The sequence below is a fragment of the Chrysemys picta genome, chromosome 18 (genome assembly GCF_011386835.1).
Source record: "Chrysemys picta bellii isolate R12L10 chromosome 18, ASM1138683v2, whole genome shotgun sequence".
Lineage (NCBI taxonomy): Eukaryota > Metazoa > Chordata > Testudines > Emydidae > Chrysemys > Chrysemys picta.
In genome coordinates, this window is record NC_088808.1 from 20,775,127 (window position 1) to 20,796,818 (window position 21,692).

A 21,692-nucleotide genomic window follows, 5' to 3' on the forward strand; every position below is an offset into this window, starting at 1 on the left:
TCCCGGACATGTTCGGCTTTTTGGCAATTCCCCCCGGACGGGGGTTTGATTGCCGAAAAGCCGGATATGTCCGGGGAAAAAATGGACTTATGGTAACCCTACTGGCTGTCCACAGTCATCCTGAATGAACCAAACATCCCAGTGTCACAGTTTGTTGAGTAAATGGGAAGAGGTCAAGGGAGGCCTTATTCCACTTGAGGCCAAAGAGAATTAAACATTGTGTAACCGTGCCTCAGTGGGTCACAACTGAGGATGCCAAATTCAGGACAAGCTGCTGAGAAATAGGGTAGATACACCCCAAGACTGGTGGGTAACCCCCCCATAGGATATTCCAAACCAGCAACAAAAATAAACTTCTGTTTCACCACACTGGCTGACAAGGAGTCATAAAAGCAGTTTCAGTTTCCTCCAACATTCCAGTCCTTGTATTACCACTAAAAACACTGGATTTAAAGGTGAGTGGTTCTTTACAACCAGTCTCGTCAACTAAAAAGTTCTTCTGATCCCAAAGGACCAGCCACACACCCTTAGGTCAATATGTAACTTAGATCTTACCCAAAAATCACGCTGATGCCAATCCTTTAGTATCTAAAATCTAAAGGTTTAATCATAAAAAGAAGAAAAGAGATGTGAGAATTAAAATTGGTTAAAGGAATCAAATACATACAGTAATTGCAAAGTTCTTGGTTCAGGCTTGTAGCCATGATGGAATAAACTGCTGGCTTACGTTACTGCTTCCAAATCATTGGAAGGACCTCAGTCTATTGGTTAGAATGCTCCTATTAGTATAGTCCAGAGGTTTGGGCAAGAAAGAGGCAAAATGGACGTGTTTCCAGGGGCTTTTATAATTTCTGCCATGTTGAGGGAATCCCAGTGTTCTTACTGTGGAAAATTACAGCAACAAGATGGAGTATGGAGTCACGTGGGCAAGTCCCGTGTCCATGCATTTCACCTAGTCACAGCAGGAAATTCCATTAAGTGTAGATGAGCGTCTCCCATGGTCCATTGTCAGTTGAATGTTCTTTTGATGGGCCACTCAATTTGAATAGTCCCTCCAAGATGTGTTGGCTGCCTACCTTCTGGGTGTTAGCCCAGGAGCAAACCTTTAAAATCCAAGTCTAGAGCCAATACTTATAACTTCAAATACAAAAATGATACATGCAGACAGATAGCACAATCATAACCAGCAAATCATAACCTTTTCATAGACACCTCACTTGACAACCTTTGTACAAGATTTGCTGCAAATATAGTACAGTGGTTGCAACAATGATCTATGGGGCCCTGTTTTACTCTGATGATGTCACCCCTTGTATGGAATTTTTCGGAGTGGGACTGGCTGGCTGAGGGGATTGACGGGAACTGAGACCGTCACCTTTTGCTCATGGCTTTCAGCCTGGTGCTGCTCAGCAGTTGGCATCTGTTGGGTGGCCTTTGTGCAACGAGCTGGCTCTCAGTCCTCTTCCTAATGGACATCTGCCCACATTGCTCACCCTACCTTGACACTTGCAGGCAGCCTCAGAGACTCGAATGGGTCACATGGAACAAACTCCTACTGGAACGGAGGGCCTCAAAACCTCACTGCCTTCCACTCCAAGTGCAAGGAGCACATCCTCTTCTCTGCCTTCTCCGCTACAGACACAGAGCAGCATCCCCATTGAATGAAATTACCAGAACAAAATCCTGCACTGCACACACAATCCTCCGCCCGGGGAGAGGACAAGAGAAAGAACAAACCACATGTGTCAAATGTTAGTCACATTGCTTAATGCACTGCTGGAATGTGCTCGGACATTACAGTGATCATGGTGGTGGGAGAAAGAATAGAATAGAGACTGAACAAACCGAGAATCTTAATCATTGCATTTGCTTTCATGGTTTCATGTGTTTGTTTACTTTTTGCATTTCTCTCAGCTATGACAATGAAAATCGAGGAAGTCGGTGTCACTTTTGTTTATAGTCAGTTGCATTTCCTGGTTCTGACTGTTGCAGACAATGCAGGAGGAAATATTCATTTGTTTACAAAAACATCTGTTGATGCTGGAATTGTGAAAAGCCATTCCAAAGTTTCCATTGATCTTAGGGTTTTGTATAAGTCTTTTTAAAAACAAAATATAAATTGAGAGCTAAATTTAGCAGTCTCTTTATGGATGGAGTTCTTATCAGACTAATACTTTGGTAGCCTCCTAGGAAGTTATTTTAATTCTGCTTTAATTAAATTTGCCGTAGCAGTGCATACAGTGCCCGGGTGATGTTTTACCTTGAAGGTCATGCAGTAAATATGTGTGAATTATGACAATCAGACTAAAAGAACTGGAGGACTTGTGGCACCTTAGAGACTAACACATTTATTTGAGCATAAGCTTTCATGGGCTACAGCCCACTTCTTCGGATGCTGTAGCCCACGAAAGCTTATGCTCAAATAAATGTGTTAGTCTCTCAGGTGCCACAAGTACTCCTGTTCTTTTTGCGGATACAGACTAACACGGCTGCTGCTCTGACACCTGACAATCAGACTGTAGCACAAGTGTCTACAGAAATATTTTGGCCGCCACTTTTGTCTAAGCCCTTAATTCTGCAAATGTTCTGAGGCCGGAGAGCTGGAGAGACTGAGGCTAAGCTGGCCCCAATTACAGGACCAGCTACACCTGGGCGAATCGAGTGATTTCCCCACATAAAAAGAGCAGGAAATTGCCGTTAAAGGGGCGAAGCCCAGGACCCTGAACTATGTCACCGCTTTCAGGGGGGAAGGAAGCTGAAGGAGGAGGAGGGAGTGGGAGAAAGCTCTCCAGGTAGGTGAGAGAGATGGTAAGGGTCAAATGGGCTGAAAAATGTGTTTGGTTAGCCCAAAACAACATACAGCACAGAGAGAGAGACTAAACTGAGTTTGGGACCTAGAGGGCTTGTATGCACCAGAGGACTCAATACCTTGGACCCCAACAGGGAACTGTTTGAACTATTGTTGACATGAGTGAGTTCTTAAAGGGCCCTGAAGAGGGGGGAATCTAGGGTTGCCAAGTTTCTAATTGCACAAAACCAAACACCCATGCCCTGCCCCTTCTCCAAGGTCCCACCCCCACTCACTCCATCCCCCCTCACTCCATCCCCCCTCCCACTGTCTCTTGCTCTCCCCCATCCTCACTCACTTTCACTGGGCTGGGGCAGGGGTTGGGGTGCAGGCTCTGGGGTGGGGCCAGAAATGAGTGGTTCAGGATATGGGAGGGGGCTCTGGTCTGGGGCAGGCAGTCGGAGTGTGGGAGGGGGTGAGGGCTCTGGCTGGGGGGGCTCTGGGGTGGGTCCAGGGATGAGGGGTTTGAGGTGGATGAGGGGGCTCAGGGCTGGGGCAGGGATTTGGGGTGTGGGAAGGGTTGTGGGGTGTGGGCTCTGGGAGGGAATTTGGGAGTGGGAGGGGACTCAGGGCTGGGGCAGGGGATTGGGGGTAGGAGGGGATGTGGGCTCTGGGGTGGGGCAGAGGATGAGGGGCTTGGGGTGGAAGAGGGGGCTCAGGGTTGGGATGTGGGAAGGGTTGTGGGGTGTGGGCTCTGGGAAGGAGTTTGCGTGCGGGAGAGGGTTCCGACCTGGGGTCAGGGTTCGGGTGCAGGAGAGGGATCGGTGGGTGGGCTTCAGCTGGGCAGTGCTTACCTCAGGCAACTCCCGGTTGGTGGCGCAGTGGGGTTAAGGCAGGGTCCCTGCCCGCCCTGGCTCCACAGGGCTACTGGAACCAGCTGGCATGTCCGGCTCCTAGGTGCAGGGGCGGCCAGGCGGCTCCATGACCGCAGGTGTCATCCATGCAGCTCCCATTGGCCATGATTCCTGGCCAATGGGAGCTGTGGAGCCGGCACTCAGGGCTGGGTAGCACGCCGCACTTCCCTGATCATCCCTGCGCCTAGGGGCTGAAGGGACACGCCGGCCTCTTCCAGGAGCCACCCAGAGCTAGGACAAGTGGTGCGGACCGCAGCCGCCAGGGTCCCTTTTCAACCAGGCGTTCTGGTCGAAAACCGGATGCCTGGCAACCCTAGAAAAACAGAGGCAGGGTGCTGCAGTCCGATCTCCAGCCATGAGGGGGCACTTGGAAGAAAGTTGCCTGTGCTACATAACGGTATAGTACTACCCACAGTGTGCAAAGTTACACAAAGGAGTAAGTCTTTGCAGGATTTGGGCCTAAGAGTGCAAACTAGTAATGGTGTGTAGAATACCATTTATCGGGGCGGGGGATAATATGGCATTAAAATCATAAGCAAGAGCAGGAAAAAATAAGCTCAAATGTCGGTCTAGCTCTTGAAAAAAGATTCCTAAATCAAGCAAAGAGTGAGCAGGAGAGGCTGTGAGACCTAGAATTCTGTTCTCTGTAAATTTTGTCTGATTTTCTCCTCCTAGCCCAACTGGCCACAAAATTGTTGAAATGCTGCGTTTCCTCTAGTTATAAAAATATATTTATTAAAATTAAAACCCACCCAAACCTGCTAGCATTTGGGATTTCATTTAATCTCATCTCTGCGAAGGGAGAACACAAACTTGGATTCTTATGTACAACACATCCCGCTGAGTTATATAAACCATTTCAAACTGATTTATTCTAAATGAGTTGTTATAATCAGAATTTTCCTTATGAGCAGCTTTCTTGCAAACGTCAGTATTTCAGAAAAACCATCATATGGCTGCTCCAGTATTTCAAACTGATTACTTATAAACACCATTTCTAAAATTAGGTCTTTGGTGTGCGCTTTTGTCAGAGTGGGTGTATTATGATCTGCAGAGTATAAAAAGATAAATGAGTTATTTAACAAAGTAAACGATGTCACAGGAGAAATGCGGAGAGGGAAGGGGGGGATGGCCTTTTTTAAACAGCGATATAATGGTTGTTTCATTATACTGTAGAAACTCTATAAGCTTGAAATGGGCTAGGCCAGCAATCCCTAGCCCACCCCAGACAAACTGGTGGAACCAACCCACTGCAAATAGGAAAAAGGTTTCATCTGTTTAGTAGTGGTATTATGAAATGTCTGCCCTTCCTCTGCCTGTCCCAGGGAGACTGAAGAGCTGTGATTTATGTAGACTGCATAAGATTGTCAATCCCGTACCTAGTACGTCCAGGGATGTAAAGTGAAAGGAGCAGATGGCAGGACTACAGGCAAATGGCCTCTCTTTTTTTTTTTTTATTTGCATTTCAGCAGCACCTGAAGGGTCCAGCTTAGATCAGAGCCCCATTGAACTAGGCCCTGTGCAGATACAGGCCCTGCCTTGAGGATCTTACAGTCTACGAAGACAAAGACACAGTGGGAATGCAACTTGTCCCAGGGCACACAGCAGGGCAGTGGCAGAGCTGGGATTAGAACTCGGGTCTCTTGAGTGCCAGTCTAGTGCCTTGTTTCCTGGACTTTGATCTCAACAGAGCACCGGGAGCCGTATGAAACTCTTCCAGTACATAGCGTTGCCAACTTCGTAATATTTAAAAACTGGACACTCCAGCAGGCATGCCAGAACCTCCCCTTCCACACCCCTTCCCCCTGAGGACCTGCCACTGCCCCACCCCTTCCCTCCAGGCCTCACCCATGCCCCACCTCTTCCCCCAAGGTCCTGCCCCGGCCCTTTTCCCTGAGGCCTCACCCCTGTTCGCTTTTCTTTCACCCTCCCCCCATCGCTCGCTGCTCTTCCCCTCTCCTCCCCTCCCTGCATGGGTCAGGAGGGACTCACCTGCAAAGCCAGGGCTGGGAGCTGCAGCCACCTGATGCAGGTAGGAGGTGGTCCCGGCTGAGTAGGGGCTGGGGTGGATGATGACTCGGTGCCTCCCCTCCTCCCCCACCCGCAGTAACTGGACTTTGGGTGTCTGGTCAGTAGATCTGACCCCACACCATCAGGTCCCCTTTTTCAACCAGACTTTCCAGTCAAAAACCGGACACCTGGCCACCCAGTTCATAGGACTTGGGGCAACCTTTTTCGGTTGCCTTTTCCCCTCACTTGCCATCCCCTGAGTATTGGGAGGAACGTGCCACCCACGCTCCCAATGTAAATTAGACTGAGCCTCCATCCATGTTCATTTAGCCCTATGGGGCTGAGTGGAAGGATGATACCAAAGGGAATATCTGCTGCCACATCCCCTCCCCATCTGAAGACTTGATCCTTGCAGATCACCCACAGCAGGACGTCCTGGAATTGGAGGGCCTGAGGCTCTGCATTTGGGCTGGAAGGATTTCCCCAGGAAATGTGAGCTCCCGGCCTCAGAATTCTGCAGAAGACTGCAAATATTTTCTTCTATCACAATCAATATCTGCATGAATATGTATGATGTCACATTAAAATGATTCCCATGAATAAATTAAGCACAGGCAGATGAGTTACGAGGGAGCCCGTCTTAAGGCTGTTTACTTGCAAATACTGTATTTCAGCCATTAGATGTTTTTGGCATGGATGCTAGAAAGAGCGGATAGTTTATAACTTGGCCTGTCCAAAAAATTTATCTCTGTGTCCATGCGGCCACAAGTTCATAATGTTCCATCCAGGGGGTTGGGTTTTCCATTTTCCTCATCAGAAGTTATTGCTCAGTGTTAAGACTCTATGATCCACTTGTTTTTCATGTTAAAAGTCACTACAGACAACCAAACGTCCTCCCCCCGGGCTGAATCCTGTTTTCATGTGGACACTTTCAAGTGCTAGTGTGGGCAGAAAAGGTCATGTAAAAGTGGCTGCCTCTTACTCAGCCGGTGTGCTCATTCTGCACAGTCGGAGCCGTGGTCACTGACGTCAATGACCAAAATTAGTTTTTATTCCTATTAACCCTGCAGAGGCAACATAGCTACTGGAGGGGGAGCTGGGTTCTATTCCGGCTCCAGCAACATCATGACGAAACGGACTAAGTTCCAGATGCAGAACCTTTACCTTCAGACAAGGCCGGCTCCGGCTTTTCTGCCGCCCCACGCGGCAAAAAAAAGACGAGCGGCGGCACTTCGGCAGTTCAATTGCGCCGCTTCTTCTGCGGCAGGCCCCCCTCTCTTCCTCTGCGGCGGCAATTCGGCGGCAGCTCAAAGAGGAAGAGAGGGAATGAGGGACCCGCCGCCGAAGACCCGATACCGTGCCGCCCCGATACCGGACGGAGTGCCGCCCCTTTGTATTGGCCGCCCCAAGCACCTGCTTTCTTAGCTGGTGCCTGAAGCCGGCTCTGCCTTCAGATATGCAGCCACATGCCCCCACTGCGCACTAACTCCCCCTGTAATATACCTACACTCTTCCTTGCTGAATCGGTGAAAAGTCTTGTGTGTCATGCAGATGGACCGCCTGTGTTTCACGGGACTCCTCCCTCCCTCATCCCATTGACATCTTCTCTAAACTTTTCTTGGTGACTTGATCAACTCTCCTTCTGTTGCATGGCTCACTTGCTGTCACTGATGGAACTCTCTCCTAATACTTCACTTTAAAACACCGCCTCCCTTAGCACCAGGCCACGGCTGCTTTTCCTATCAACCAGTGAAAAACAGCTTTTCAGCCAAGGTGAAAATGTTCATGGGGAACTCTTGTTTTGGTCAAAACATTTCTGATTTTTGAGGGAAAAAACCAACCTTGTTGAGTAAACATTTTTGCCCTTTGACATTTGAAACTTCTTACTTGAAAACTGCTTTTTTTTCTTATTGAAAAGGTTGTGGAAAAACATTATTTTTCAGGCTTGGGTCTCATTTTGTGTGTCAAAAAACATATATTTTTTCAGGAAATTAAAAAAATATAGTTTTCAAAATGTCCCAAGCAGAATCCTTGGTGTTTTTCAGCCTGCTCCAAGCCCAGCTTGGCGGGGGCCGGCTTGCGGGTGATGCCGCATGACACCGAAAGGCAGACCTCCGTTTGCAATGCTTAGGCTGCTCACAGGGCTGGCCGGCAGAGAGAACATTGTCACTTGTAAGCTGAACACATGTGATCACGACTCATGGACAGAGCCTCACAGTGCTCCAAGTGGCCAAGCGCTTTTCGGGTGCTGCAGTTGATGGGCCTGATCCTGGGCAATATCAGGGCTGGATCCTCCACCCTGTGAGGGCTTGTCTATACAGGGAAATTCACCAGCATAACTGTGCTGGTATCATTATACCTCTGTCTTATACCGGTGTCATCCCCTCTTATTGCTTTTTCCAGTTGAGCTTATATTGCTACCAAAGAGACCCGTGTAATGTTCAGTCCTGTCCAAGATCACCAGTTACAATGGAACTTGTGGTCTGGGCTTTAGTCCCTAGTGGACGTCAGTCAACGATTGCCCACTGTGGTACAGTTCAGTAGGATGGGCAATTTGCAGTGTCAGCTCCCCAGAAAGCTCGGACTACCATAATAGACAGTTGTGCAGGTGAGCAGTGAAGCGCATTGGCAGAGTTGGAGTAGCTTAGCAGAACAGTGCTGCAGGTCAGGACTGAGGCCCATCAGCAGAGCTGTGTAGGAGCTAAGGGTAGAATGGCAGAAGGGTAGGTTACCGCGTGCATTCGGAGAGGTGTGTGGGGACGTTTGTGCAGTACTTGGCTCATGGCTATGCTAATATTATCCCTCACTTTCTGTAGCACCAAATTCTGCTATAGAGTTGAGGGAGGGGATTCTTTTTTTTTTAAAAAGGGCTTTGCTGCAATCACAGTTGATTTACAGAAGGAAGGATCTGAAGGTGAAAGGGCCGACTTCAGCAAGTCTTCGGTTTCTTGAGAATCCTTCCTGAAGGAAACATGGTAGAGGAACTTTATTCACTAAAACTTTACACCGTCAGTTAACTTAGTTCTTCCACCACATCACTTTAGGCTTTTAATCACTGGAGTCATTACAGATCTATTCCTGATGCTGTTCAGTGTCCCTCTTTTAATACATTCAATAATGATAATGTAGTATTACAGCCATGTCTGAAATTACCATGCGCTGTGCTCCCGAGAGAACCCTGTAATTGACTAACAACTTGAGATGAAAGATGAGGAGAGATAGACCTGACATTCTGGAGATAAATCAGAGAGCTAAAGATTCTTGAATTTCCAGGAAAAAAAAATCATATTCTTAAGGCTTGGCAATGACCAGTCATTTCCCCCCACCCCCAAAAGCAAAACTGATTGGCAATTGTTCCATCCATTACAGCCTCCGCTGAATTGCAAAGATTCTGGCGGCCTCTTGTTTCTTTATTGATGGGTGCTCATCTTTTTGCCCAGCGAGGTGCAAGTTTTGGTTTTGCAGAAGTGTTCGCTTTGCAAAAGCCCAGGGCTGTCTCAGACCCAGATCCTTCTATGTCCTGTACGTCTGGCGTAGGGGATAGTTCCGATAAATGGACCTATCCTAACTCTCTTGATGGTTCAATCATCCAAAATACGTATCCAGCTGCTGAGTAGACAGTTTCTTAAAGAAGCTGATTGGTTGAGTTCACACTGGGAAAAATTGTTCCAGATCAGTTAATCTACCTAAAAATCTGATCCCTTTCTACACTGCCCAGGTCTGTGATATCTCGGGTGACGTGTAAATGTATAGACATCCCTTGCAATCCCTCTTTGGGAGATGACGTGATGTAAAATGTAGGAAAGTTAGGCAGGGGAACTTCTAGCTGTTATAAGGATGCTGGCCAGTGAAGAAACTGCAATGGCTGCCTTGCGTTAGATGTCGTCTTCACTGCACCAACCTGCTCCCTTGCACACCACGGCGTACCTGATTTCACGTGCACACTCCAGTTACCCCAAAGTTCCCCAAAATCTTAGCTGAGAGGATGTCTGGTACCTTCACTTGTTTCTTTCTCCCACTTGTCTCAGGCCGTGACATCTCCATTTGACCTCGTTGTCTCTAAGTCTCCCCTCCATTACACAAACTCCTTTGCCTTTTTTTTCACTCTGAATTTTGCCAGTCACTCCCCTCCCCCAATACATTCAGATCCCACTTTGTGTCACCTGTGAGTGATGGAGTCCGCATAGCTCATGAATATCAAACAGAAACTTCTGCTGGAAGTGGCTGTGAATTCTCAGAGAGGCACCAGCAGGTCCTTTGTTACATTGTTATAGATACATTATTTATTTAAATGTGACTTATAGGCCTTACTTTTTTTTAATGCCCAACTGATATTTTATTAACATACTATAAATGTCTTATTTAATCTAAATGAAATCCTTGTTTGAGACACTTACTAGAAAGTGTGAATACATTTGATTATATTTCAGCTAATGTTTACTTTGCCCCATCTCCTTCTTGAGAACCAGGTTTAAAGTATAGGAATGGCTACACGAGCTGTAACCGCCTTGTCTGTTATATGCCCAGAGAGAAAATGGCCAAGCAGCCAGTCTGAAAAGAGACCAAAAAACCGGATCTTTGTTCTGATCACTGCCTGGCATCTTCCTGCAGATGAGACCTTTTGCAAAACACGGAGACTCTTTGCAGTTTATTCTATGATATAAGCTCTGTTGTAATTATCTGGGGTTCCTGGTAGGGCTCAGGACCCCAGCCGTGGCCTCACTGTGCTAAGCACTGTACAGACCAGTACAAAACAGACCGTCCCTGCCCCAGGGAGCTCACGATCTAGGTATCGCACAGGATCTGACAGGTGGATGAAACAGACAAACAGGATGAGGATGGGTAGAAGACAAGGTCATAAAACGGGTGGGCAAACTTCAGCCTGGGGGCCGCATCCGGCCCTTCAGACGTTTTAATCTGGCCCTTGAACTCCTGCTGGGGAGCAAGGTCCAGGGCTCGCCCTGCTCCGGCACTCCAGCCAGGGAGCGGGGTCAGGGGCTTGCCCCGCTCTGCGTGTGGCTCCTGGAAGCAGCAGCATGTCCTCCCCCTCCGTCTACTACATGTAGGGGCAGCCAGGGGGCTCCGCACGCTGCCCCTGCCCCAAGCGCCGCCCCCGCAGCTCCCATTGGCTGGGAACCGAGGCCAATGGGGGCTGCAGGGGCGGCGCCTGCGGATGGGGCAGTGAGCAGAGCCGCCTGGCCATGCCTCCGCATAGGAGCCAGAGCAGGGGACATGCTGCTGCTTCCAGGAGCTGCTTGAGGTAAGCGCCGCACAGAGCCTGTACCCCTGAGCCCCTCGCACACCCCAATCCTCTGCCCCAGCCCTGATACCCATCCCGCCCTCCAAACCCCTCGGTCCCAGCCCGGAACACCCTCCCGCACCCCAGCCTGGAGCCCCCTCCCGCACCCTGAACTCCTCATTTCTGGCCCCACTCCAGAGCCCGCACCCCCAGCCATTTAAGTCGATGGGGAAATCGGAATGGGACTAGGGTCAGGCCTCTTAGTAGCCATTAAAACTTTATTTTTAAAAAATGGCTTTTTGGTCCTTGGCAGATAGGAGGTGATAAGAACGTTGCAGAAAAGGAAAAGCTATAAATAGCAATGGGTTAGACATACTCTGAGCTCTGGCTCCTGTCACGTGCTGAGTGTTTGTAAAAATATATAAATAAATGCAGTTCTTCGAGTGTTACCTACGTCTTTGTGGCATAAAAGCTGCAGACTGTTTGAATGGCAAAAAGGGATCAGGGGGACCCGGGTGGCTTGGAGAAGCGACATAGGCAGCACCAGAACTGACTCTTTGTCTTTAGAAACCACTTGGTGGAAGGGGAGACGCAGGACGAGAGAACATCCCAGGAGGTCCATTAATGCTACAGTGCTGGGAGGTCCCATGGGTAGCGTGCAGTTGCACCTTCTGGCAATGCCCTACAGAGGGCAGGCTTTGCCAGCCCAAGTAATTGCTGTTGGCGTCTATTGTTTGGGGTTGGTTATTTTTTCCTCTCCTAATATTGTGATTGTTGGCTGTCCGTAGCTTTACTTAACACAGTCCTGATTATAGGTCTTGGCTCTAGTTAGGGGAGGTAAAAAAAAAAAAAAAGATGGCTAGTTGGTCAGACCAGGGGATGAATTTTGTTTATCACGTTGAGGAAAGAATGCGTTTGTTCTAAGAATCACGGAATCAGAGACATTTTGCAAGGTCCTATCTGGCAGTTGAAAGGGCAGTTACCAATACAGAAGAGAGTATTTGGTCCATATCCGCGGCTGGTGTAAACCAGGTTAGCAGTAACCTACACCAGCGGAAGCTCTGTCTCTTTAAAAACACAGCTGTACTAGCCGTTCCCAAGCCAGGCTGGCCCATCCCCTGCCAAGTGTGCGCGACCCCTGGAACAGTAGCTCTTTGTGGGGAAGATTGCAAGGTTGAGACGGATTCTTCTCACTTTGATCCTTGATGTACAGTCTGCAGCATAAACCTTTGTTGTCACAGGACTTTATCTGCCCATAAAAGGGGAGCCATTCAGCGCTCAAGGCGAGTTCCTTTTCTTTTTTACAATGCTGTGCATATTGATGAGAGACTAAATAGCTCTGGGAGGAGCCAAGCATGGTGCAGGCAGATATATGGGTCAGCTCTGCCAGGACGCTTCAATCCTGACCAGCAACTCCCTGCTATCAGAATCCCAGACTTTCTCCCAGCTCTGCTGATGCCCCTCAGTCCTGAACCGCAGACTCCCAGCTGTTCCCATCCTTGGTATTCACACTGCTCTGCCAGTGCATCTCACGCTCCACCTCTCCCCGAATACTCCCAGTCCGTGGCCTCTCCTACATAAATGCTAACGATTGTGCTCCATCATACATGTGATGTGCTTTGTTCCACAGAGGGGCACCCGTTACTGCCTCAGGTGAGATACCAGCACACTTTCCTTTGGTCCTCCTTGAACTAGGATGTGAAGGCAGGTCCCTGCAGGTAAAGGGGTCATACACCAAACTATCTCCAGCCCTAACGCTCCATTTGTGAGCAGAACAGAGAGCAGCTCGGCCTCTTTGAGAATCTTTGTGAGACAGGGCTGGAAAGTGCATTTGCAAATTGCAAATCTGCTGCCCTCTGTTCAGTATTGATGGAAAGCAATATCAGCTTCTCATTTGCTCCTTTGTGCTGGAGCTCATGAAAACATCCTAGCTCCTGTCGAAACCAGGTCTGAGCTTTTAATGTTGCCCTATATAAGATGATGGCTCTTTTTAACACTTCCCCAAACAGTCTTTTTTGTAGACAGGTTGGTTTCTTAATGTAGAATCCACGTTATGAGGAGCCAGAGAAGTTAAGTGTCTCCTTAAATTCAATGACTCTATTTGGGCTTCGACATGCAAATCCTGATGGTTTCCCCGGGATCATTAACAGAAAGGAAAGTGGCTGTGTCTAGTGACACATGGGGTGGAGAGAGAGTGAGATTTCACAACCATCATGGCCTTGCCAGAGGCAATCCTCAACCACTGTACAAAATTGAGGGCAAGTTCATTTGGCACGTTTGATCCCGTGTGGGGGCCTTTTTGTGTGATACTCTGCATGTTTGTGTAGCTGGATTTGCCAGCCCAGGAGACTGATTTGGAATGAGAGCTCCCAGTGCTAGGCGTTTCCATTATCTTCTCACGAAATGGCTGTTTTCTTGGGTTACAGTTTATAGCATGAGCTAGCCCGGGCAGGAGAGAACCATTCCTAGCTTTAGCATGGGAAATCCTTGGAGCTGTTGCCAGCACATTGTTATTAATAATTCAAATAGCACATTCTGATTCCTGTGCTGGCACAGACCAGCAATCAATCCTCTCTGGTATCCAGGCTCCAACTTGAGAAGAGCACGACCCTTCTCCCCCACAATAATGCCTGTCATTGTTCAGCGCTGTGCTGGGCGGAAGAATTCTTCCTCGCCTTCTTGATTAGTTTTAGAGATGGTTGGAATTTTTTATCTGAAACTTTTTTTTTAAAACAAAAAATGGCTTTTGGGGGTCTAAAATGGAAATTGCCACTGGAGATGTCTTTGTTCAACCAAGTTTTTTTGGGGGGGGAGTGGGGGGGATTCATTGAAAAAATGAAAACCAAAACAATTTGGCTGAAAAGTAAAAATATTTCCATGTTTGGTTTTCTGCCACCATTTTTAAGTCACCGAAAACAGATTATTTTGGGTTTGCATTTTTTCAACAAAAATATGAAAACTTTTTTTTTAACCCAAACAAAAAGTTGTAATTTTCATTACGTTTTTTCAAAGGAACAAAAGACGTTTCCCAAACAACCCTACCTGGTTTATGCCCTCATTGGCCCTTTTCATTTTTCTGATCCTACGGGCCAGAACCTCAAATGGTCTAAATGAGCATAGTTCCATTGGCTTCAATGAAGCTACGTTGATTTGCATCAGCTGAGGATATGGCCCTAAAATTAAAGGTTATTCTTTTTTCATATGAATGTCTTTTCCTTTTCAAACATGGAATAAGCTGTTTGCCTTCAGAATATCTTACAGCTGTGAGTTCCACAAGGTGATTTTACACAGACCAAAATAGTGTTTACTCTCAGCCATTTAAAATACTTTGCCTTCTAATTTCATCTCTTGACCCTTTGGCAAAGAGCAAATAGTGGCACGGAAAAGGATTTTCCATTTAGTTTTTATTAGACCTCCTTAATGTCTTGTCACTGTTCCGTGGTTCATAAGCCGCTGTGACTTAAAACATAAAGCATAAAACAGCTGCAACCAGTGGTGCTGGAAGTCGGGGTACTGGGGGTGCTCCCTCACCCCCTGGCCTGAAGCAGTAAGAACAAACACCAGATACATGGTTTCCTTCATCAGCACCCCCACTATAAAAATTGATCCAGCCCCCCCGGGCTGCAACTAGAGTAATACATTCCAAATAAAATAAATTAAAACTCTGAAAACCTGATGAAGATTTGGGGTTAAAAGGATATATTGGGGGAAAAAGGAAAATCCGTCTCTTTAAACCTCTTTGTGAACCTCATCACTTTCCAAGTTGACAGTTAGTTAACGGGGCAGATCGGCCCTGGACCTGCAAAGACATGTCCATGTGTTTAACTTCAGTCAATGGAGCTACTTGTGTGTGTAACGTTAAGCACATGTCCAAGTCGCTGCAGGATTGGGGCCCGGCTTTGGAACCTGGGCTGACTACAGAGGCATGTTCTGGTGTCTGAGAGTCTCTGTCTTCTGAGAGCTCGAATTGGGCCAACCCGTTGGTGATGAGCTCAGCGGCTTCACAGCTCCTGGCCTGAGCAAAACGCAAAAAGAGAGGAGATGACAGATTTGGAGGCTGACGTCCCCAGAGATGGCCGAAGCGGCAATAAACCTGAGGGAGAGGGAACATTAATATTTGTATTGATATTTATAATACAATATAATCCAAGTACTGTACTATAAAAGTCTGATTGCAACCATTAGTCAAAGGTAAACCACTAGATCAGTAAGACAACCCCAGCAAACATTCTGTCTGAAAGCTAGCGCTGGCAATGGGCATGAGATTATTGGAGAGTCTGGATCTTGGATGAGATCAGGCTTCTTATCACTATTGGTATCACAATAGCACCTAGACGCCGCAACCAAGAGTTGGTGCCCACTGTGCAAGGTGCTGTACAGATCCTGCCCCAAAGAGCTCAAAGTCTAATTAGGCAAACCAAGGGGGAGGAATCGTGTTAGCCGCGTGTTACAGCTGGGGACCTGAGGCTAAGCGACTTGCCCCAAGCATGTTTTGCCCCTATGGCGATGTGAGCCTCCAGTAGCAATGAGGAGTCCAAAAGAACCTCAGTGCTGCTGACGAACTTCGCAGAGGCCAGATGCCCTTGAGAATGGGACATGCCGTAGACCAGCCAGTGCTTTAAAGTGCTTCCTGGGGACAATAATACTTAGCCACCTTTGTAAAGTGCTTCGAGATCCATGAAAGAAAAGCATCGTGTAAGTGCTAAGCATTGTGGGCCAGCCCCTCAGATGGTATAAATCACACTGAGCGACACCAGCCAGGCAGCTGTTCCTAGAATTATTCAGGGTTCGGGATTTCCGAGCAATTTCTTTCTTCGGTTTCCTCCCGCAGAACTTGTTTTCTTGAGTATCCTTGTCAAACGAGGCCCAGTCCTCCCTCGCTATCTCAGCTAATGGGGAACCCGGGACCAACACACGCAGAGATGATCCAGAGGCAGAAGCACGTGTACCTTGGACACAAAACGCCTCCTAAGGGAGGATGCTCAACTGCAAATCATAGCCTTAGGATCTGGAGGTGTCTGCTTCTTGCTTTCCTTATTTCTTTACATATGAATGACTTGTGAGATTTATGTCAGAAAGGAACGTTGCGCAGATGCCATAAATCACTGCAGAAGAACGTTCACTGTATCAAAGGCTGGAGAACACTTCATGGAGTTCCTTATTTATATGCATCTTTTGCACCCGGCCATTTTATAATAGACTGTGGAGCGGCACTCCAGCACGAGGGATGGCTGATATATACCGCTCGTGACAGAAAATACAAATAAAGGGTAATGGGGAGAGCCACAGCATTTCCTAACACACACAGTTATGCCAATATTGTTCTAAGGCTGTGACTTGGACCCGTCAAAGCATTGAATTAGGATTGCCACCGCTCCTTGTGCAGACCACACCTCTCCGACGCTATTGTAGGGCAGTTTGTAACAATAATGCCATGACTTTTGGTCACAAACAGGCAGGCACATCTCAGTGACCATGAGATGTGCAAACCTACAGTCCCAAGCCAGCAGTACTCATCAGGAGTGACCCTACAATAACAAATGGGATCTGCTGCTAATTATGAATCTGTCTGAGCAACCCTACAAAAACAAACCAGTGAATGCACACACCACACAGACATTCTGGGAAGGGGAACAGATATCAGCATCAATGGAATAATTGCAAAGAGCAAGCAAAACTGATTATTTGATAAATTATAGAACGTTTCTTTACAACGTCTTTCTAAACCTTTTTGTTTTTAACAGCTGTCGGACAAGTAGTTAATAAGCAACTTTGCCCTTTCTTCCTAGCAACTCTTTGGCCTGGTCTACACTACGACTTTAATTCGGATTTATCAGCTTTAATTCGAATTAACCCTGTAACCGTCCACACAACGACGCTAGTTAATTCGATGTAAAGGGCCCTTTAAATCGATTTCTGTACTCCACCCCAACGAGCGGAGTAGTGCCAAAATCGATTTTTACAATTCGAATTAGGGTTAGTGTGGCCGCAATTCGATGGTATTGGCCTCCGGGAGCTATCCCACAGTGCATCATTGTGACCGCTCTGGACAGCAATCTGAACTCGGATGCACTGGCCAGGTAGACAGGAAAAGCCCCGCGAACATTTGAATTTCATTTCCTGTTTGCACAGCGTGGAGAGCACAGGTGACCACAGATACCTCATCAGCACAGGTAACCATGCAGGCTGATAATCGAAAAAGAGCACCAGCATGGACCGTGAGGGAGGTACTGGATCTGATCGCTGTATGGGGAGAGGATTCAGTGCTTGCAGAACTTCGTTCTAAAAGACGAAATGCAAAAATTTTTGAAAAAATCTCCAAGGGCATGATGGAGAGAGGCCACAATAGGGACTCAGATCAGTGCCGCGTGAAAGTCAAGGAACTCAGAAGAGCCTATCAGAAAACAAAGGAGGCAAACGGTCGCTCCGGGTCAGAGCCGCGGACATGCCGCTACTACGCCGAGCTGCATGCAATTCTAGGGGGGGCTGCCACCACTAACCCACCTGTGTTCGTGGATTCTGGGTCGGGGATAGTCTCGACGCCTGAGGATTCTGCCGATGGGGTAGAGGAGGAGGAGGAGGAGGAGGATGAGCTTGCAGAGAGCACACAGCACTCCATTCTCCCCAACAGCCAGGATCTTTTTATCACCCTGACTGAAGTACCCTCCCAAGCCTCCCAAGCCAGTACCCAAGACTCTGACCCCATGGAAGGCACCTCAGGTGAGTTTACCTTTTAAAATATAAAACTTGTTTTAAAAGCAAACGGTTTTTAATGATTACTTTGCCTGACTTTGCATTCGCGGTCAGTTCAGCTACTGGAAAAGTCTGTAGCTATTGGAAAAGTCTGTTAACGTGTCTGGGGATGGAGCGGAAATCCTCCAGGGACATCTCAATGAAGCTCTCCTGGAGGTACTCCGAAAGCCTTGCCAGAAGGTTTCTGGGCAGTGCATCTTTATTCCCTCCTCCATGGTAGGACACTTGACCACGCCATGCTTGCAGCAAGTAATCTGGTATCATTGCCTGACAAAGCCTGGCAGCGTATGGTCCCGGTGTTTGCTGGCATTCAAGCAACATCCGTTCTTTATCTTCTTGTGTAATCCTCAGGAGAGTGATATCACTCCTGGTAACCTGGTTGAAATACGGGAACTTAATTAAGGGGACAGAGGTGGCCGTTCCTACTGGGCTGTTTGCCTGTGGCGGAAAATAAATCCTTCCCTGCAGTTAGCCAAGCGCAGATGGGAAATTGGCCCTGAGTTTTTCGCGTTTGGCTAGCAGGGATCTTCCCTGTTACCAGCCACGCGGTGGGGGGAGGGGTACTGTGATCATCCCAGAGAATTCATGGCGAGGGGGGGGGGGCGGCGGTGGGGGGGGGATTAGTTTGGTGCCTGTAGGGATCTTCCCTGATACCAGCCACGCGGTGGGGGGGCGGGGTACCGTGGTTAGTTTGTTTTCTGGTGCTGCTGAATGTTAACAGAAAAACCGCAGCACTCTACTTGCCCAGACAAGCCCCACCACACTCCCCCACCCCCCCCAACTGGCTGAGATTGGCCAGGCTTCTGCAGCACTCTACAAGCTATGCTTGGTATGTGGGAAAGTAGGGCGCAGAAGCTGTAAGAGAATGGCTTACCATGGCCGCATGCAAGCAGAATTCTGTTGCCCAGACCTGTGATCTCTAGCAGCAAAGCCACAGGCACTCAGCATTAAGAGGCAAAATGCGACCTTGCACAGAAATCACATGTGCTATGTAATGTGAACAGTGTTGGTCACCGTGAAAGAGTATAAGCATTGTTCTGCAAAATGTAGCTTTTAAAACAATTCTCTCTTTTTTCCCCTCCCTACAGCAGCTGCAAATTCCTCAAGCCTCCCTCCTCCATCCCGAAGGTTATCACAGATAAGGCGTCGTAAGAAGAAGACGCGAGAAGAGATGTTTTCTGAAATTATGCAATCCAGCAGGAGTGACAGAGCTCATCTGAATGAGTGGAAGGAAACAGTTTCAAAGTATAGGAAAGAAGTCAGTGAACGTGAGGAGAGGAGGGACCAACGTGAGGACATGAGGGACCAACGTGAGGAGAGGAGAGACCAACGTGAGGAGAGGAGAGACGCTCGAGATGAGAGGTGGCGTCAGGAAGACCAGAGGATGAAGGAAGCAACGCTGGGGCTGCTCCAGCGTCTGGTGGAGGTTCAGGAACGGCTGCTGGAAAACAGACTGCCGCTTCAGCCCCTGTTCCACCCTCCCCCCTCCCCATGTTCCGTATCCTCCTCACCCAGACGTGTAAGAACGCGGGGGGGGAGGCTCCGTACACCTTCCCATTCCACCCCAGTAGACAGCCCAAGCAAAAGGCTGTCATTTTTTTAACCTTTTCTTTGTGGCTTTTTCCTTCCCAGTAATCCTCCTCCCAAATACCACCCGGGTTCCCTCCCTCTTTTTCTAATCTATTAATAAAGAATAAATGATTTTTAAATGATAGTGACTTTATTTGGTTTGAAAGAAAGCTGGGGGAAGGGGGAGGGTGGGTTCCTTACAGAAAATCAGTCAATAAAGGGGGCGGGTTTTCATGAAGGAGAAACAAACAGATATTTCACACTGTAGCCTGGCCAGCCATGAAACTGGTTTTTAAAGCTTCTCTGATGCACACCGCTTCATGGTGTGCTCTTCTAATCGCCCTGGTGTCTGGCTGCGCGTAATCAGCAGCCAGGCGATTTGCCTCAGCCTCCCACCCTGCCATAAAGGTCTCCCCCTTACTTTCACAGAGATTGTGGAGCACACAGCAAGCAGAAATAACAATGGGGAGATTTCTTTGGCTGAGGTCAGAGCGAGTCAATAATGATCTCCAGCGGCCTTTTAAACGGCCAAATGCACATTCTACCACCATTCTGCACTTGCTTAGCCTGTAGTTAAACAGCTCCTGACTCCTGTCCAGGCTGCCTGTGTATGGCTTCATGAGCCATGGCATTAAGGGGTAGGCTGGGTCCCCAAGAATAACTATGGGCATTTCAACATCCCCAACGGTTATTTTCTGGTCCGGAAAGTAAGTCCCTTGCTGCAGCCCTTTAAACAGAGTTGTGTTCCTGAAGACGCGAGCGTCATGAACCCTTCCCGCCCAGCCCGCATTGATGTTGGTGAAACGTCCCTTGTGATCCACAAGTGCTTGCAGCACCATTGAAAAGTACCCCTTGCGGTTTATGTACTCGGTGGCTTGGTGCTCCGGTGCCAAGATAGGGATATGGGTTCCGTCTATCGCCCCACCACAGTTAGGGAATCCCATTGCAGCAAAGCCATCCACTATGGCCTGCACATTTCCCAGAGTCACAAACTTTCGTAGCAGCACCTGAGTGATTGCTTTGGCTACTTGCATCACAGCAGCCCCCACAGTAGATTTTCCCACTCCAAATTGATTCCCGACTGACCGGTAGCTGTCTGGCGTTGCAAGCTTCCACAGGGCTATCGCCACGCGCTTCTCAACTGTGAGGGCTGCTCTCATCTTGGTATTCTGGCGTTTCAAGGCAGGGGACAGCAAGTCACAAAGTTCCATGAAAGTGCCCTTACGCATGCGAAAGTTCCGCAGCCACTGGGAATCGTCCCAGACCTGCAACACTATGCGGTCCCACCAGTCTGTGCTTGTTTCCCTTGCCCAGAATCGGCGTTCCATGTTTAGAATCTGCCCCATTAACAACATGATCTCCAAAGCACCGGGGCCTGTGGTTTCACTGAATTCTGTATCCGTGTCCGTGTCCATGTCCTCATCATGCTTGTCGCTGCGCTGCCGCTGCCGCTGCCTCCTCTCCTCGTTTTTCTGGTCCTGGCTCAGCATAAACTCCACGAGAACGCGCGAGGTGTTTACAATATTCATGAGTGCTGTCTTGACCTCAGCGGGCTCCATGCTTGCCGTGGTATGGAGTCTGCAGTGTTCACCCACCCAGGAAAAAAGGCGCGAAAATGGTTGTCTGCCGTCCGTTGCTTTCATGCAGGGAGGGAGGGAGGGAGGGAGGAAGTGAGGCTGTACCCAGAACCACCTGCGACGATGTTTTTTGTCCCATCAGGCACTGGGATCTTAACCCACAATCCCAATGGGCGCGGGAGACTGCGGGAACTATGGGATAGCTATGGAATTGCTACCCACAGTGCAACGGTGCAGAAATCGACGCTAGCCCCAGTACTTGGACGCACACCACCGAATTAATGTGCTAGTGTGGCCGCATTCATTTCGACTTTATACAACCTGTTTCTCAAATCCGAATTATCTAAATTCGGATTAATCCCGTAGTGTAGACATACCCTTTGAGACGCTGAATCTCACCATGTGAAGGTGCAGTGAGCACTGTCTCATTTCTACCTAGGTCCAGAGCCCACTGCAACTGTTATAATCGAATAGAATGTCTAGACCCACACAAGCCAGCCAAGCAAGCCTGCCATCCAGACTTGTCTGATCCCACACTGGGAGCAAGATGTTCAGATCTGGCACACGGTTAGATTAAGGGAAATCTGGAGAATGTGACTATCTGAGCAAGGTATGTGTTGTAATTGTGGGGTGACCACAATAGGCAAAAGGAGGACACATGCAAGAGCCTTGCCCCCCTCTGTGGCCCTGCCCCTACACATCCTCTTTCCGCCAAGGCCTCACACCCTGGCTAGGCTGGAAGCCAGAGCCGGGTCATGGTAAGAGCTGCCCAGGGAGCCTGGGCTGCTGTGGGGAGCCCCAAACCCTCCACCTGCCCCGGGTGGTGCATGTAAAATAAAACC

General features: G+C 48.4%; 2 protein-coding genes across 2 annotated transcripts; one reads left to right on the top strand and one right to left on the bottom strand.

The window, feature by feature from the left end:
• Nucleotides 1-16,744: 16,744 nt before the first annotated feature.
• LOC135976465 (SRRM2 protein homolog rsr-2-like) lies at nucleotides 16,745-19,413 on the top strand. Its single transcript, XM_065572124.1, has 2 exons — nucleotides 16,745-17,671; nucleotides 18,793-19,413. The coding sequence occupies exons 1-2, from the start codon at nucleotides 17,131-17,133 to the stop codon at nucleotides 19,305-19,307; spliced, it is 1,056 nt and encodes a 351-aa protein (XP_065428196.1). The 5' UTR covers nucleotides 16,745-17,130; the 3' UTR covers nucleotides 19,308-19,413.
• On the bottom strand, nucleotides 17,699-21,227 carry LOC135976464 (uncharacterized). The gene is made up of 2 exons (XM_065572123.1): nucleotides 18,579-21,227; nucleotides 17,699-18,079 (listed from the first exon to the last, which is right to left on the bottom strand). The coding sequence occupies exon 1, from the start codon at nucleotides 20,914-20,916 to the stop codon at nucleotides 19,531-19,533; it is 1,386 nt and encodes a 461-aa protein (XP_065428195.1). The 5' UTR covers nucleotides 20,917-21,227; the 3' UTR covers nucleotides 17,699-18,079; nucleotides 18,579-19,530.
• Nucleotides 21,228-21,692: the final 465 nt, after the last annotated feature.

What these genes read in the sequence shown, in the direction of transcription:
- LOC135976465 (XM_065572124.1), top strand. Translation starts at nt 17,131, where the DNA reads ATGCAGGCTGATAATCGAAAAAGAGCACCAGCATGGACCGTGAGGGAG. An exon ending in CCCCATGGAAGGCACCTCAG is followed by an intron (nt 17,672 to 18,792) that starts GTGAGTTTACCT and finishes CCCTCCCTACAG; the next exon opens with CAGCTGCAAATTCCTCAAGC.
- LOC135976464 (XM_065572123.1), bottom strand. Translation starts at nt 20,916, where the DNA reads ATGAAAGCAACGGACGGCAGACAACCATTTTCGCGCCTTTTTTCCTGG.